This window comes from Exserohilum turcica (genome assembly GCF_000359705.1).
Source record: "Exserohilum turcica Et28A unplaced genomic scaffold SETTUscaffold_19, whole genome shotgun sequence".
Taxonomy (NCBI): domain Eukaryota; kingdom Fungi; phylum Ascomycota; class Dothideomycetes; order Pleosporales; family Pleosporaceae; genus Exserohilum; species Exserohilum turcicum.
In genome coordinates, this window is record NW_007360014.1 from 387774 (window position 1) to 404167 (window position 16394).

Here is a 16394-nt window from a genome sequence, read left to right on the forward strand (position 1 = left end):
TTTCTTGGTTTCCTAATTGTTTGTTCGTTTGTTTGTTTGTTTGTTTGTTTGTTTGTTTGTTTGTTTGTTTGTTTGCTTGCTTATTTGTTAAGTGTAGTGTAGTGTAGTGTAGTGTAGTGTAGTGTAGTGTAGTGTAGTGTAGTGTAGTGTAGTGTAGTGTAGTGTAGTGTAGTGTAGTGTAGTGTAGTGTAGTGTAGTGTAGCGTGCAATGCGCCGTTGCGTTTCTTCTTCTTTGTTGATGATGCGGGGTTTTGTGGTAAGCTAGGCCTTTTTATTTTTCTTGTTGTTAGGCTTATGGGTTTAGTTGAGTTGAGTTGAGTTGAGTTGAGTTGTGGGTTGTAGTCGGGACTTGAAGAGAGAAAGAGAGAAAGAGAGAGAAAAGCATAGAAGGAGAGAGAGAGAGGAAGATTCTAAATAATTGTAAATACTATATACTCTGAGTCATTGCTTTCTAGTCTTGTAGGCTGGTAGGTTTGTAGGGCTTGGGGTAGAGTTGGTTGGTTGGGATCATGTCGAGTAGAGTAGAGTAAAGTAGAGTAGAGTAGAGTAAAGTAGAGTGGAATAGATTAAAGTAGAGTTGTGGTGCAAAAAGGCTAATCTTCTACACCATGCAGAAGGTAGAGTAGATATATCCCGACAAGAGTAATATCAGAAAAATAGTCTTTCTACATATCAAGACTCATACGTACTCTTAATTATCTGCTCTTCATACTTTCCGCCCCTCTCTTTCTCTCTCTCTCTCTTTTTTTTCTTTCTTTCTTTTTGAGCAGGACGAGGGCAGGGCAGGCGAGGGAAGGAGTACCTCATCCCTTTACCATTTTTTCCATTCCTACTTCTTATTCGGATTCTCACAGCTAGTCTTTCATCCTATTTTGCATACCACTTTTTCCATATAAATATCTCTTCTTCTCTTGTTCACGCTGAGCTCCAAAGTACCTAGCGTTGAGAGTAATTTACTCACTTGATCCTTTCTTTCCATCACGTGAATACCGAGAATAATGGAAATCAAGACTCGTTTTTGAGAAAATGCAATGCAATGCGAGAAGCGCGGTGCGAGGAGCGAGGAAAAGCTAACGCTATAAGATGTGTGTTTACATACGCTATATCTCCAGAGTGCGTAATACGCATGTAGGCAAGAATCTTGGAAGAAAGCTAGGAAGATATCAAAAAATAGGGGGGAAAGGCACAAGCTGGTAAGTGTACTGTACAAGCGTACTTACTATAAGATAAGATACTCATCACTTTCGCCGCTGTACTTGCGCGTGCCTTTAACCTCGTGCCGATGTGACTTGCGAGCTGGGATTTGACACGTAGAATAGATGGTACGTTGCTTTATGTGTCCATACTTCTATCTCACTGCTGCTATGTACCTCACTCGACACACTTACATCCGTAGCACACATCTCAATCCCCGCATACAATGCAAGCTGCAACAAGCTCCACACGGATGCGACATGGACTGCAGCAAAAACCAGCTTCGTGTTTCGCATGACCGAAAACAGGCAAAACAGAATCAGGGAGAGGCCAGAAAAACATGGGCACATTGGTATATCGGCATTTGTAGTGTTTATGTACATGCTTAAAAGAAGGGGGAAGAAAGTGTAAGTTTAGCACATCTATGAAAAAACAACAGTAGAGGAGATAGATATCAAAGTGGATAAAGAAAGGCCAAGGCCATTGTTTTTTTTTGAAGGATGGATTTTTTTTAAAAAGGATGGGAGACTATAAGGACTAATGTAAAAAAAAAGAGTCTCTTCCTAGCCTGCCAAAAAAAGACCAAACATGCCTTTCTTATTATACCTCTTCTATCCATCTCCAGTATTGAATAGGGGAAAATAAAAGGAAAAAAAAACGCAAGGAGATATATGGTACACCCATTTCTTTTGCTTTGTACGCTTTGTGTGGAATTATTTATAGCATGAGCATGGCGAAGAAACTGGCAGCAGCCATGACAGTGTAGGCGCTCATTACCAGCTGGCCATGGGCGAAGAAACCCGGGGCGTTGATGTTGGCAGCAGCGCCCTTGGAGCCAGAGTGCGAGCCCGAAGCTGCGCTACCACCCGCGCTGCCTCCTCTGCCGGTAGCAGTGGGGACGGTGCCTTGGCCGTTTACGCCGGCTTGGCTCAGGAGAGACGCACAGCCGCTGGCAGTGGTTGCTTGTTGAACGCTGGCCCTGCCAGAGAACTTGCAGGCATCGGAGCGCTTGCCTTGGCCAATGTAGTATTGGTTGGCGGCAAAGGCAAGTTGGTCCTTGGGGTTGCAGCCAGAGTAAGCGCCGTATGCGCCCATGGTAGCATTGCGAGTAATACCCGCGCAGTTCTTTTCGTTTTGGCCGCAGATGTAGCCAAAATCCTTGCCGTAGGCCTTGTCGTCGTCGGAAGTGTAGACACAGTCCAGACTCTGTACCATGCAGGAGCAGAGCTGGGGGTTGACGGTCGGAGGCAATGGAGTAGGGTTGGCAAGCCATGTGCCACTGACAGTAGGGCACGCAGGCGGCGTGTTGGAAGGCTTGTAGTCTGAGAGCTTGGTGCTGGTCGGCGAAACCTTGGCCAACTGATTGCGGAGAGAGGTAAAGTCAGGGTAGGGCGAGACGCTGGCACCGTTGTCGGTGATTTCGACAAGGCCGTAGTTGTTGGCGCCCATGAACCACTCGTAGACGATACCTCCGGAGAATACACTAGTCATGTTGCCAAACAGGACGGGAACTTCGGTAAAGGGACGGCTGGTAGGACCGCCCGGAAGACCCACAATGCATCCGTACTCGGCGAAGAAGACAGGGACAGGATAGTCGCTGAAGAACTTGACACGCTCATCGTAAGAGGAAGCCTGGTAGCTGCTGTCGCCGCACCACGAGTACACATTGTAGCCCCAGAAGTCAATAGATGTGCTGTTGCCCGTGTTACCGGGCTCGCAGGCAAAGTAGTGGGCAAGATCGTCGCGCGAAGGCACGTCAGCGGTAGCGTATCCCACACCCAGCGTCTTGCGGTACTTTTGCGTCTGGATGTAAGCCTTGGTGTCGCGGACAGCAGCCTTGACAAATGCAGCAGCCGCCGTCTGGTTGTCGGCACTGACGTTCTCGTTACCGGCGAAGAAACCAATGACGTTCTTGTACTTGGCGAGCGAGTCGATGACGCCCGTGTACCGCTGGTAAAGGGTAACGTCCCACTCGGGATCATTTGAGTTGATGGATGTCGCGGGCTCGCCCAAATCCGAAACGACGTAAATGTCAGCGCTGGCCAGCTGCGCCATGCAGTCATCGTGGTTCTTTGTCGGGTCAATGGCATAGACACGGATGACGTTTGTGAAGAGTTGCTTGAGGTAAGGAATGTCTCGTCGGCAGGCATTGCCGTCGGCGAGGGGGTCGGTGTATGTAACGTTTGTGCTAGTGGAGCCATTGGGGTTGTAGTTTTGCTGGTAGGCAACACCCTTCATGAAACTGGGCAGACATGTCAGTGCGATGCGACAGGCGAATGCAGGCCGGCTGGCACGTACAACTGCGAGCCATTGTTTGTGTAGAAGAAATGCTGGCCAACGACCTGAATGTCGGGAATGTCGTCGTAGCTGGCGGCCTGAGCCCCGCTGGCAGCCAAGGCAGCGACTGCGGTCGAAAGCAGGCCCTTCCACACGACCATGGTGGTTTGGCACGGATAGCGAGTGTACGAAGAAGATGAACGAGTGTCCGCGGAGCCGTCGAAGCTTTGCTAGAGCACTTGTTGCGACTCGAGGGTGCGAAGGCGAGGGTGAAGAAGAGTAGTGGCGGGCAAGAAGAATAGGGCGGCTTGACGGACAGTCCGGGGGCGGGCGGGTTTTTGATGAGGCGCAGGACGCGTGTCTGGGGGGGCTGCTGCTACGACATGCGGCTGCGAGAGGATCGAGCACGAGTATTGGCGAGCTATTCTAATCATGGCGCAGGCCGGGCCGAGGTGGCGGCGCAGTGTAGACGACGATGACAGCGACACCCGGCAGACGGTAGTGATGGGTGGGGCGCAGCGATTAGGCCACCGATCCACCAATCCCGTGCTAAGCTTTTGCGCGCGCCTTGGCATGGCTGCCTTCCCCAGCTTTTCGCGCCTTGTCCTGGGCGAAGCTCTCTGCTTGCTTCTCCTCCATCGTCTTCTTCTCTCTTGCCATCGCTCCCCCTCTCCCCTCTGCGCGAACTGCGCCCGCTGGCCATCGTCCTGCCCGTCAACCTCCTTTTCTGAGTCGTCTAACCACACGGCCGTAACCTGGCGCCGGCCTGACCCTTGCCTCGCACCCGGCACCCGGCACCCCGACGCGCCACTCTCCAACAGGCCCTGGACGCTTACATGTGGCAGCCCAGCTAGCCACCGTTTGCATGCGCCTATTCGCGCAGTATACGAGCCCCGCTCCACCCGGACTATCGTCTTCCTCTTCAAGAGACAATCAGGGACCAGAAAGCACGTCGCCCTGGCTGCGTGTCTGCACTACGCAATACACACCCGATATCGTCTTGTCCGGAGATGCTGTACGCATATGCTTTCCCCAAGCCACTGCCCGGCCACGACACCTCGCTGCGCTAGTTTTTCCTCCTCGCCCATACCTTCACCTAAGCCCAATACAGCCTTAGCCGCCCCTCATGCACAAGTCCGCTCCTTTTCTGCAAAACACCGCGTCGCGGCTTTGCAGCTGCTCTAACGCAAGCAGCCTCGTAGAAATCCACTCAGGCCCGGTCCAGACGCCACATCAGGTTCGGCCAGTAGGCTAAATGCTTTCAGCCCTGGTCCGACGACACCGCAACCAATTGTGAGGCTGCGACGCTGCCAGACAACTCTTGCGCTGTGAAACCATGGTGTTGGACTGAAACTGCACCTGTGCCTTGAGTGGTACATTGCCGGCGAAATCTCAAGTAAAGCCGCCATGATCAACCGCTTTGTGGCGCAGCACAAACGCTAGCCTCCGAGCGGACCCAACCATGGCCTATACAGGAGCGCTAAATGCGATGAACACTCGTGTTATTTCCGGTTCCGATACCAAAAAGTAGCTCAACTTCGGCGAGCAGTCTAGCAGATTATTGGTCCCCTCTAGCTGACTGGCTGAGGACCACTAATGAAGCCGCTCACACGCGTTTCTCGGTGGCCGCCCATCGGATCAAGATTCTAAACGAACTTAAGAGCCCCTTACTACAGAGAACACCAATAGCAGATGTACTAGAAGGGGCGATGATCAGTGGGCCCACAGAAATATCGCAAAATTGTCCTCTTTCACCGCCGGCGTGTTTACTGCTTCACATCACAAGCATTTCAGACGCGAAGCTTGTAAACTGGAGCAACAGTGTCTATCATGGATGCACCGATACGCCGACGTTTGGGACAGGGAAACTTCGAAACCTTAGCTTGCGTCATCGCTGACAGCTGCCAGATTCTAGTATGATCAATCAATGACGTGGCGCAGCAGACACTTCAATCTGAATCTCTATCTGGACACATAAAGTGGTACAAAAATCATAAAAGTTAATTTCCATGGCCCTATATACGATACTCAAGATAAAAGGACGGTCGAACATGACCCATTACGCTGACGTTGATACTGGCAACACCCCTAACCCTATTTTACAACAGAACGGCCATGCCTTGAGCTGTCTTGCCCACGCCCATACTTCCCAGGTCAAAATGCTGCACTTGCTTCATCGACCCCTGTCCTCCAGACACGTCGAGAACAGTAACAGCCGCATTGGTTGTGCCATTACCCGGGCTGAGCGCATAGACAAAGTCACCCGCAGCGCGGAGATCAATCAGGCCTGGGTCGCCGTTGGCAGACAAGTCAAGCGTCTTGATGATGCTCGCATCCTTTATGCTCATCTCGACAACGTGGTTGACAGCGACGTCAGTGACAAATGCGCTCTTTGTCGCATCCGAGATGGTAGCCCAGCAAGTAGCCTTTTGGCCATCGATAGCAGCCTTGCCCTTGACACTTGCCTGGCCATCTTTGTTGACGGACAAGACAGCCGCGCCAAAGGACGCATCGGTGACAAAGAGAGACGAAGGGTCGTTGGGAACAATGGCTGAGCCAAAGAGTACGGCCGTGCCATTGGGCGAGCTCTGCGTCCCCTTTGCCGAAACAGCAGCGCCGCCTCCTTTTCCTGCCTGAACGGGAAAGGTAGATAGGAAGCCAGTGTTATTCACAGCAGGGTCACCCTTGACAGTTGTGAACAGATTCGACTCGTCTGCCGAGAAGAAAGTTTGCGACACGGTGTTGGTAGGTCCGACTGGCGGCGTCGTCTGTTTAATGTCGAACTCGCGAAGATTATCCATTTCTCCGAGGCCTTGGTGTGAGAAACTTGCGCAAGAGATACCAGCTTTGGCCCCGGTCGTGCCAACACAGGCCAGTTTGTTCTTTGCCGATGCGGCAACGGTGTTGGGAAACTCGCCTGGAATGGCAGCGGGCTTACCCACGCGTTTCAGTGATGTTGGGTCGTTGGCTGAAATTGCCATCATGGTAAGCGTGTTGGAGCCGGGATTGACAGCGAGAAGGTTCTGGAATACATGTTAGCTGGGCCTAGAGTCGTTTCGTTGCATTCCTCAAATGGGACAGGGCTTCTGAGTAATGACGGTATGAGGACCACGTGGAAACTTACATGGCCGACGACCGTCAGTGCAGACTGGCCAACCAATGCATCAGGCGTCGCTGGCTTGCCATCTGCACCAAGGGCAATGGATCCTGCACCGCCTGTCTTCGCCATCTTGCCGGCTGATAGCTTGCCGTCGGCTCCAATGGGGATTGCAACTACGGCGTTCTGAGCGTCGTTGGTGATCATGTAAATTGCCTTTCCGACTTTGGCGCCGTCCTTTTTCTTCTCCTGTTGCTGGGCAATACAGCCCGTACTAGCATCATTTTGTTGCTGTTGACCTTTTCGCGAGTGCGGAGCCGCTTCGGCCAGGAGCGGGAGCAGGTAAAGGATAAGAGCTGAGGAACGCATAGTGCCGGACGAAACACTGTCTGGTGTTTATGTTTAAAGAATGCAAAAAGAATGAATATTCGGAAATACCGATTCGCAGGGGTATCACAAGCGAACAGAGTATTAATGAAGGTAATGATGAAAAGGTTAGCTGTGTCTGTCGACTAAACACCCAGCTGCCTCAGCTCTTTATACGTGATCTCATACTCTAGAAGCCACTGACGAGAGATGACTGCCTGGTGCAACCGTTCACCCCAAGATTACCAGATCAAAATTGCCTAAATAGGCATAGTGCCATCTTCGCGCGGAGGACCTGGGGCCGAAAGGCATCATTCAAGACATCTTGTCCTACAGCCAAGGCTAGCCGAGTCACGCTTGGTGCCAGGACAGTGTTGAAAGGCTGTGTGGCTTCATCAAATCAGCCAGGTCGACAGCGACAGGTGATGCAGTTGTCATTGGTTAACGCGAAACAGGGGCCGTGTCAAAAACGACAAGCGACAGAAGTAACAACGATCGTTACCCAGACGGGAAAATTGATTCACCAACCAAGATTGCCTGTTGCGGCTAGCCCGAGCCATCTTTCCACTCAACCCCCCTTGGTGCTCGGGTGGCTCGAACATTATGTGGAGGCGGAGGCTGCGAAGGAAGGCTTGGCTCGCCTGACTTGGCGTGTCTCTCAGCCTTGTGGCATGGGCACAACCCAGATGGGCCAGCGGTTACAGATTCAACATAAGGAGGGTGTCTTTGTATGCGCCTTCTCCTGCACGCCTATTGCATATCGAGTTGGCGACGCCTCGGTCCAATCGCATCACACATCTACCACCCTCGCATCCTTTCCCCTTACCAATTGAGAACGAGAAATCCCGTTATATAAGTTGCACTCGGCGAATCGGCAGGCAAAGGGCCACGTGGGGTCTGAGACTTGCTTGCGGCTTTTTCCATTGCCTACTGCACGTCTTCCTTTTAACACTCTCGCTACCGCAGCGTGACATCAGCGCCCTGTATATTGCCCTATGCGGAAATTCGTATTTAAGCCTTTTAAAGGCGACAGCACGCCTTCGCCAGATGGTACGTACGCGGGCATCGCTCTCGCTCCTGCAAGGCTGGAAGCCAGATACATGTCTATATACCCTGAACAAGCGTTTCTTGTTCTTACACTGCAAGCAGATTCAATTGCATCTCAGAACCCGGTACAAAGACGAAGAGAGCAAGTTCGCAGGGCACAAAAGTACGTTTCGGACTGTTTTATTGCAACATCCTCTCCGGGTTTCCCCAGTCTGATCGCTGTTTGTGAATACCCTGTTTCTGGGTAATATGTTGTGCGCTCCATGGGTATATCATACGCCTTTTTTGTACGTACTAAAGCGGGTGGATACTGTAGGACCCATCGCGAGCGAAAAGAAGCATATACTGCGTCTCTGGAAAGCGAAGTCGTGCGTCTCCGCGCCACTAAAGCACGCCTCGAGACGGAGGCGAAAGCACTGTTTGCTGAGAACACTGCGCTCAAGCAATACTTAAATCAGCATGGCATTGCGGTGCCAATAGGACTGACAAGAGATCAGCATGTCATCCCAAACAATAGCAGCAACGGTAGCCCCGGGTATTCTTCTTATTCTTCTTCTGCCTCTCCCCCTTCTTCTTCAGACACAGCGCCCGATGATACGCTTGTACTGTCCGTGACGCAAGAAGACTCCACGAGCAAGAAGCGCAACTGGCGAAAACAAGTCTTTGTCCACCAGACATGTCAGACATACCAGACCAAGTCTTCCTCTCCTCAATCCATCAGGGCACCATTTGTCTCGCCGCCCTCATCCGGCTCCGCAACCCCCAACAACAGCATATCCACGACCATTACTAAAGCCTCACTCGGCAGCCTCGACCCGGAAATCGTCGGCATGGACTTCGTGTTAACCCTGGAATCCCCTTGTCTCTCCCATATCGACGTGCCGCCCACATCACCGCTCCTCTCCTCAGACACGTCGTCGTCGCTATCCAGCCCGCCTACTTCCGCATCCACAGGTACCTTTTCCCCGCTCAACACCGGCCACGCACTTACGCTCTCCGCCTGCGTACTGCATAACCACCCATCGCCGCCAGGCCAACGCCAGCACTCACACCAGCCCTGGCGAGTTCCGCGCGCAAGCCTCGAGCAGCTTCTCGCATTGTCAGCTGCAATTCCACTCGGCGACACTGAAGTCACGCCCGTGCAGGCGTGGGAGTACGTCAGGCGGCAGCAGGGCTTTGCGGACCTCGAGGTGGCGCGGTGGGAGGCGCTCAAGGAGAAGCTGGTCGAAGGCATCAAGTGTCATGGGTTTGGCGGCGTCGTAGAGAGGCAGTTGCTGGAGAATTCCGTATTTGAGGCGTTTGTTGTGGGAAAGGTGTTTTGATGGAGAGATAGAGAGTCGACACAAACACACACACACAGAGAGAGAGAGAGAGAGAGAGACGGATACCATAGCGTGGGATGATGGCTGATGGGCGGGGGGGGGGGGTTTGCGTGGGCCGGGAGAAATCATGGGATGCATGTATGCTTGAAAGAGATGCATTGTTATGATGGGTGTGGTGGACTTTTGTGTTTCTGCATTACCAGGAGAGAGAGAATAGAGGCGACTTTTCCTTTTGTGGGTGGAGCATGTTGCATCGATAGGGATGGAAGGTGTGTGTTGGATGGGATTCGTTGTACATTATTTTCTACATTCGTCTTGTTTTCATATTTTTTACAATCGTTTGAATCGCCATGATGTATCTCAATAGAAGCTGGCCAAAAAAAAGCCTCCAAGTCTGACACGGTCTACTTCATCAGACCAACAGTGTGCAGCCTGCGTATCTGCTTCTGTGGATTCGGAAACGAGGCAGGCGGAAAGACATCTCCGGGAGTTGGTCGCGGTCTGCGTATTTGCTGTGTTGGCGTAGGAGGAGTAGCAGACTTAGTCGTTTCGGTGGGCTGCTTGTTTACACCTCGTGACTGGCGTTGAACTTGGTAATCGTCGTCTTCTACATCTTCTTCAAGATCCTCTATGTCCTCCTCTAAGTCTTTCAAAGCTTCATCGGCCGTCTTGATTTTTCTTTGGTACGTTCTTACTACACCGCCCCATAGAGTGTCCAGATCTACTTCTGCTCTTTTCTCCCCGGTGAACATTTGCACCACCACATTAACACCTGGCTTGACATCTCTGAAGCCCACAAACTGTTCCACATCGTCGCCAGGCATGTGTGTATCTTCAGGGTGCGCCTCCAGCTTGCCCAATGTACAGCAGATCCAGCCCGTGCGGATTCCATCGTCAATGTTACCCTCTGGCATTGTCCCGCCCACATTTGCCAGCATCCTCATCCGTTTTGCCTTTCGCCTCAGCTTGATCTTCAGCTCGTTCCGGCCCAGCAATCCGGCTGCATCCGCCTTCAACCCATGTTCTCGTCGTAGGTAGCGACAGAAGCGGTCTGCTGCTACGTGTAGATGTTTCTCGGACCGAGCAGTCGCGAGAATCATGATTAATTTTGGGCCCAGCGCTGGTGGGGGATCGAGATCTCGCAGGTCAAGCAGTTGGAGGTCATCGAGACCAGCTGTGACTGCAATGTAGTCGAGAAGCGTTTCGAGGAGCGGCGGGGGATTGGGTGGTAGGTCGGGGATTTCGGCAGGCTGTTGTACTGGCGTCTGGATAGACGACTGTTGTTTCAGGTACCATGGTATAGAAGCCTCGGCAGGGGGCGCGGTGGAGTGGGCACTTTCGACAGTGGTTTCTGGCGCAGCCTTTTCTAGGTCTTCGGCGGGGACGTCATTGGTCGTAGTGCGCTGTACTTTGTCGCTGGGAAAAGCGAATTCGGAGTCCTCCGTCAAAGAGTCGTTTTGCAACCTTCTGGACGTGCTCGTGCTGAAGGCGCATGGCGAAAGTCTCAAAGGCGAAGCGCGACATACTACGCGGTTGGAGTTTGGGGCTGTTGCCGAGGCACGCGCACCGGCCCTCAGACAAGAGGTGCAAATAAACCTCGAAGAAACAGCCCTTGAAAGCGACATGGCGAGGTGCAATGGTGGTGCTGCTGCGTGTGTGGCGTCGTGTACATGGCATTTCTCAATGACATGGGCCTTTTGTAAATCCCTGCTAGCGCAATCAGAAGACGCGAGCTCCGCGGCGACTGACTGTCGCTTGCCTAAGGAAGCTTTCAAACGGCGTTGCCATGTTTCGAGAAGAAGATAAAACAGTCGAGGAATGCGATGGCTTCCGGAGATGAAAGTACTCCAGGTACCGAAGCCAGAGTTAAGGGAGCGATGTTAGTGCAAACGCCACTGCTTCACCAGCACCATTTCCCAACTCTACCGTTAGTGTCAATGAGTCCGATCAGTGTACAGACTGAAGCTAGCAAGCTGGTAGCGAAGGCTTGAAGTTTGGATGCGTGCTTGTGGGAGCACTGATGTCTGTGACTGGTGTGGCTTCGTGGTCGCTAATCCAGTGGGTGAAGACGGGATCACGTGACGATAAGCACCTTATCAGTGCGGCGAATGTCTGAAGTGGGCAGGAAATTTTGGCGGGGTCGTGTTTTAGTCGCGGGTGAATTTCCAAGCAGACTCGCCACACTTTTCGACTCATAAGTAAACACTTTTTGCCTTTTCCTTCCGCTCGATACCCAGATCCTTCCCCTCGCCAACGACCAGAGGGACCCGTCGTCTTGACGACACCACTCGCCTTTGGAACATCATCGCCCAGAATGGACGGCACAATGACAGACGCTCAGCGCTCCTTTGCGCCTGCGCCCAAGAACGCAGCCACGATTCTTTGCGCCGACTGTGGAGCGCCTGTCGATGGCACCATATCCGGTGCCTTCTGCTACGACTGCATAAAGCTCAAAACCGATGTCACCGGCGGCATCCAGCGCGAGGCCATCCTGCTCATGTGCCGCGACTGCGACCGATGGCTCTCCCCTCCCTCGACCTGGGTTGTCGCGCCCCCCGAGTCGCGTGAACTGCTCGCCTTGTGCCTCCGGAAACTGCGTGGACTGAACAAGCTGAGAATCATCGATGCCAACTTTATCTGGACGGAGCCGCACAGCAGAAGGATAAAGGTCAAGATTACGGTGCAGTCGGAAATCAACGAGGGCGCCATCATGCAGCAGACGTTCGAGGTCGAATACACACAAAACTACAACCAGTGCCCAGACTGCGCAAAGAGCTACACCCACAACACATGGAGGGCTTGCGTGCAGGTGCGACAAAAGGTGCCGCACAAGAGGACGTTCTTGTATCTGGAGCAGTTGATCTTGAAGCACGGGGCACACAAGGACACCATCAACATCAAGGAGGTGCACGATGGTATCGACTTCTTCTTCGCACAGAGGAACCACGCGGTGGCGTTTTGCGACTTTTTGAAGGCCGTCATCCCGGTCAACATCAAAAGATCCGAGGAACTCATCTCACACGACATCCACACCTCGACCAAGAACTACAAATTCTCCTTCTCGTGCGAGATTGTCCCCATCTGCAAAGATGATCTTGTGGTGCTTCCCATTCCGCTCGCGAAGAAGATTGGCAACATTTCGCCTCTTACCATCTGCTCACGCATTGGCACATCCGTCCAACTGCTTGACCCCGCAACCCTACAAACCGCCGACGTCGCTACCGACATCTATTGGAGGACACCATTCCGGCCACTTGCAGATGTGCAAGAGCTGACTGAGTTCGTCGTCTTGGACATTGAGCCCTTGGGCAAACAATCAGGACGCCATTTCCTTGCCGAAGCGACTATAGCACGTGCCTCTGACATGGGCGTGAATGATACCACATACTATTGCAGAACTCACCTTGGTGGCATTCTGCACGTTGGTGACTCGGTAATGGGCTACTTGCTTGCCAACACCAACTTCAACAACGAGCTTTTTGATGTACTCGAGCAGAACAACAAGTATGCCTCTGCCATCCCGGATGTAGTACTGGTCAAGAAGTTCTACCAGCGATCGAGGAAGAGCAAGAACAAGCGAAACTGGCGTGTGAAGCGCATGAACAAAGATGAAGGCGAGATGCTGCCGCGTAAGCAGGACCAGGAGCGGATGGAGCGCGACTTTGAAATGTTCCTGCAGGATGTCGAAGAAGACCAGGAACTGCGACAGACTATGGCGCTATACAAGGCTCAACATAAGCAGCGGGATGTTGATGCAATGGACACCGAGAGCAGTCTCGGCGACGACGAGGATGAGGGCATCCAGATCCCAATGGATCAGCTCCTGGATGATTTTGAGGACATGACCATGGAGGACTAAATGCGCGAATCCTTGTCGTCTCGCGATTCGACTTGTCTGGCGTTATTATGCTGCATTTCAAGGCGTTCAACTTGGGGAAAAAACTCGATTACCCTGGCGTTGTTGGCCGGGGGGAAATGTGCTGAATGGCAGTTACCGTGACAGGGTATGGGTGTGCCGCGTCCAAGAAAATTAGGAATAATGGAATCGACAGGCCTGGTTCCCTTTGCATCCTAGGTAGTTCGTCGTCTGTGCCCAAATCGGGCGCCCCTAAGATCACGCAATATCCGTAGACCCCCCGCCTCGCACGCGCTAGAGGGGCGTGAGATGTGATGGCAGGGCCCGACAAGCATGTCGAATGCAACATCCCCAGGTTCCTTTTTTCCCGTCTATCGCAGCCATAAAAATAACCATGCTAAGACATGCATTACTAGAAGCTTTCATCACCCATGACCCGGATCGCAGCCGTGACTGCAGCGTTGCATGACTCTGCACACGCCCATATCTCTGTGGGACGGCACAACAGCATCTACTAAATACGTTTTGTGCATCACCATGTGGATCTTGCACGTGTGTGTGTTTCAGCCACGAACAAACTTCCTCTCGTCGGCGTAAAATCCCCGGTCTAAAATGACAAAGTGACCAACTAGAGCCCGTGTTATGCTGAGAATCTGACAGCCACTAAGGCGTTTGCAAGATGGTCCGACGCTTGGCTGTTGCCATGGGCGTTCCAACTTTGAAAGAACCGTCGCCATCCACACTGTTGAAGTCGAACATCACGCCTTGCACAATGTCAGCGCAACGAGAGAATCACCAACCATGACCAACAATACGACGGCTTCACCGCTCAAGCTTGCGCACCGCAACCTCGGGACACAGGAACGGTAGTGGGGTCGACAGCGCGTGTCGCACCACTGCTACAATCAGATCCCTGAAGCGCATGCCATCCCAGCCTACGATCACGGCAGATCGCGTCCGCCGAGTGGACGTAATACCAAATGTAAAGTCCCTCGCGATCTCTGTCCACTGAAATGCCTTCCTTCCGCTTTTGAAGCTGACAAAACCTGCGACCCGGGCACGAAACCACATGGATACTACAATCGTTTAATCCCGCTCAAAGATTGGCTCTTGGAGCATCGTTGACTAGCGTCTGCTATGGTAAAACCACCCAAGGGACCGAGCCACAACTTATTATCCGTTGCCTGTATTATTTCTTCGACATATCCGCCGGCGGACCTCTGCTACCAGCACCCCATATCGAAGCAGCCAACATGACTGACAACCCATCCATCATGGCGAATGGATTCACCCAAGTCATCACGATGATGATGCAAAATCCCCCCGATCCCAATGAACACATCCCGTTGTCGAACAAGAAAGGAACAATATTCGGCACCACCATTACATTCCTGGTACGCAACTCACACGACAGATGGACTGAGAGACTGATCTGTTTAGGTCATCAGTTGGCTATTCGTTGCCTTTCGCCTTCATACCCGACTAATAGTGCTTCGCGAGCCTGGCCTGGATGACCTCTTCGTGGCGCTGGCAGCCGTGTTCCACCTCGTATCAACCATAGCGTTCCTTTGCTGTACGAGTTTCCAGAGGTATCTGTGGTACGAGTATCGCTGACCACTCAAGCAGGTACAAACTACGGCTTGGGAAAGCACCTCATCTTTGTTCTTGGGATGATACAACCGACCATGATGTGGCTCTACATCACAAATGGCGCCTACAATACCACAACGGGCTTGATCAAAATATCGCTCCTCCTTCAATACCTGAGACTGTTCCGCGAAGGTATCCGCCGTATCGTTTGCATCGTCCTCCTTGTCATGGTTATCTGTTGGGCGATGGCATTTGCCTTCATGGCTTGGTTCCCATGTTTTCCCGTGTCTGGCTTCTGGGACAGGACCAAGGCAGCCAAGTGCTACGGCTACGGATATCGATCCACACTCGAAACAAAACACTTGATGCTCGCGTTTTCCGCAACAAACATGATATTCGATGTATCCATATTTGCTATTCCGCTAACCGAGTACTTCCGGAAAGACCTGAGACGGAGGCAGGTTCTCGCCATGACGGGCTTATTTACGCTCGGCGCAATGTAAGTTCTCTGTTGCGAATGCCCAGGCGCCAACTGACAGAGACAGTGCCGTCATGATGGCAATCCTCCGCCTCTGGAGCACATTCAAGCACAACGCAAGTTCAGCCCAGAGCTTCGACTTCGTATGGTATGTAGCCAGCCAAGTGTGGACATCATCGTGAAGCAGAACTTGCCGCTGACTTTCTTGTACAGGTGGTACCCCGAGGTCCTCATCATCTCTTCGCTCGAAGTCAGCTTTGCAATCATGTGTGCATCCATGCCCATCTTCTGGCCCACTGTCATGATTTCCTGGGGCCACATCTTTGTCACCAACGAAGTCCGCGTCACGTCCCACGAGCGCCTCGGTAGCGTCAGTCAAGAAGCATATGAGCTTAAGAGGACAGAAAGTGTGAAGAGTAACGAAAGCACACGGATCCTGGAAAGCCCAGCTAGCGACCAAGGCAATCTATTCGAAAGATACTACCGGATTGAGATGATCAAATCTGAAGGCTTGGGCGTTACGCATATTGAGGCTCATCATCAGGCGCCGAAAGAACTTCCACTATAGCGGGTTTGCTCTTCAGGAGTTGGGTTTTCGGGTCTCCTTTGTCACCAAAATATGTATAATTACTAGATTTTGTTAAAACTACTAATAACTTAGACACGGAACAGGAAAGTGAGGGCTTAATAGTAGTAGTAGGTAGTATTATATTCTAAGACGAATCCTTAGCCTCTCTCATATATAGGCTTAAGGCTTATATACTATAAGCTAACGTGCAGGGTCAGTAAGCTGGGCAGATCAGTAAGCTGGGCACCCCACCAAACTTGACGCGACGCTCTACACAACCACCACCATGCCGCGACAACAACGTTCTATACATACTTCTCGTGAAGGCAGAATAAGCCTTGCTATCGCGTCTTATTGTAATAATCTAAAACAATCTATCCGTGCTCTTGCAAAAGCATATAATGTGCCACAATTAACACTACATACTCGCGTTCATGGTACTTAGCCACGACTAGAGCTACGGTCTGTTAACCGTAAGCTATCGTCCATTAAAGAGCAGTCCCTTGTGCAGTGGATCCTAGACCTTGACCGTCGTGGTTTTCCACCCCATATTATCGACGTACGACGGATGGCAGACGCGTTACTCGCCGCGCGTGGCC

At 52.1% G+C, this 16394-nt stretch overlaps 6 protein-coding genes across 6 annotated transcripts; 3 read left to right on the forward strand and 3 right to left on the reverse strand.

The window, feature by feature from the left end:
• Window positions 1-1594: 1594 nt before the first annotated feature.
• On the reverse strand, window positions 1595-3751 carry SETTUDRAFT_169025 (carbohydrate-binding module family 43 protein). The gene is made up of 2 exons (XM_008026633.1): window positions 3493-3751; window positions 1595-3436 (listed from the first exon to the last, which is right to left on the reverse strand). Exons 1-2 carry the CDS (start codon window positions 3630-3632, stop codon window positions 1912-1914), a joined length of 1665 nt encoding a protein of 554 aa, XP_008024824.1. The 5' UTR covers window positions 3633-3751; the 3' UTR covers window positions 1595-1911.
• A 1707-nt stretch (window positions 3752-5458) lies between these two features.
• Window positions 5459-7049, reverse strand: SETTUDRAFT_169027 (uncharacterized protein). The gene is made up of 2 exons (XM_008026634.1): window positions 6596-7049; window positions 5459-6494 (listed from the first exon to the last, which is right to left on the reverse strand). Exons 1-2 carry the CDS (start codon window positions 6935-6937, stop codon window positions 5571-5573), a joined length of 1266 nt encoding a protein of 421 aa, XP_008024825.1. The 5' UTR covers window positions 6938-7049; the 3' UTR covers window positions 5459-5570.
• Window positions 7050-7929: 880 nt separating this feature from the next.
• On the forward strand, window positions 7930-9303 carry SETTUDRAFT_161140 (uncharacterized protein; the record flags this gene model as incomplete). Its single annotated transcript, XM_008026635.1, has 3 exons — window positions 7930-7984; window positions 8084-8144; window positions 8298-9303. 3 exons carry the CDS (start codon window positions 7930-7932, stop codon window positions 9301-9303), a joined length of 1122 nt encoding a protein of 373 aa, XP_008024826.1.
• Window positions 9304-9563: 260 nt separating this feature from the next.
• SETTUDRAFT_169028 (uncharacterized protein) lies at window positions 9564-10413 on the reverse strand (the record flags this gene model as incomplete). Its single annotated transcript, XM_008026636.1, has 1 exon — window positions 9564-10413. A coding segment is annotated over exon 1 (691 nt), but the record flags the coding sequence as incomplete, so codon positions are not given.
• A 1216-nt stretch (window positions 10414-11629) lies between these two features.
• On the forward strand, window positions 11630-13162 carry SETTUDRAFT_109463 (uncharacterized protein; the record flags this gene model as incomplete). The annotated part of the gene is made up of 1 exon (XM_008026637.1): window positions 11630-13162. One exon carries the CDS (start codon window positions 11630-11632, stop codon window positions 13160-13162), a length of 1533 nt encoding a protein of 510 aa, XP_008024828.1.
• Window positions 13163-14412: 1250 nt separating this feature from the next.
• Window positions 14413-15795, forward strand: SETTUDRAFT_28244 (uncharacterized protein; the record flags this gene model as incomplete). The annotated part of the gene is made up of 5 exons (XM_008026525.1): window positions 14413-14553; window positions 14600-14732; window positions 14786-15248; window positions 15295-15375; window positions 15441-15795. 5 exons carry the CDS (start codon window positions 14413-14415, stop codon window positions 15793-15795), a joined length of 1173 nt encoding a protein of 390 aa, XP_008024716.1.
• Window positions 15796-16394: the final 599 nt, after the last annotated feature.

Coding starts and splice junctions, on each gene's coding strand:
- SETTUDRAFT_169025 (XM_008026633.1), bottom strand. CDS start 3,632: ATGGTCGTGTGGAAGGGCCTGCTTTCGACCGCAGTCGCTGCCTTGGCT. Junction 3,437..3,492: donor ACAAACAATGGCTCGCAGTT/GTACGTGCCAGC, acceptor ATGTCTGCCCAG/TTTCATGAAGGGTGTTGCCT.
- SETTUDRAFT_169027 (XM_008026634.1), bottom strand. CDS start 6,937: ATGCGTTCCTCAGCTCTTATCCTTTACCTGCTCCCGCTCCTGGCCGAA. Junction 6,495..6,595: donor CACTGACGGTCGTCGGCCAT/GTAAGTTTCCAC, acceptor CATGTATTCCAG/AACCTTCTCGCTGTCAATCC.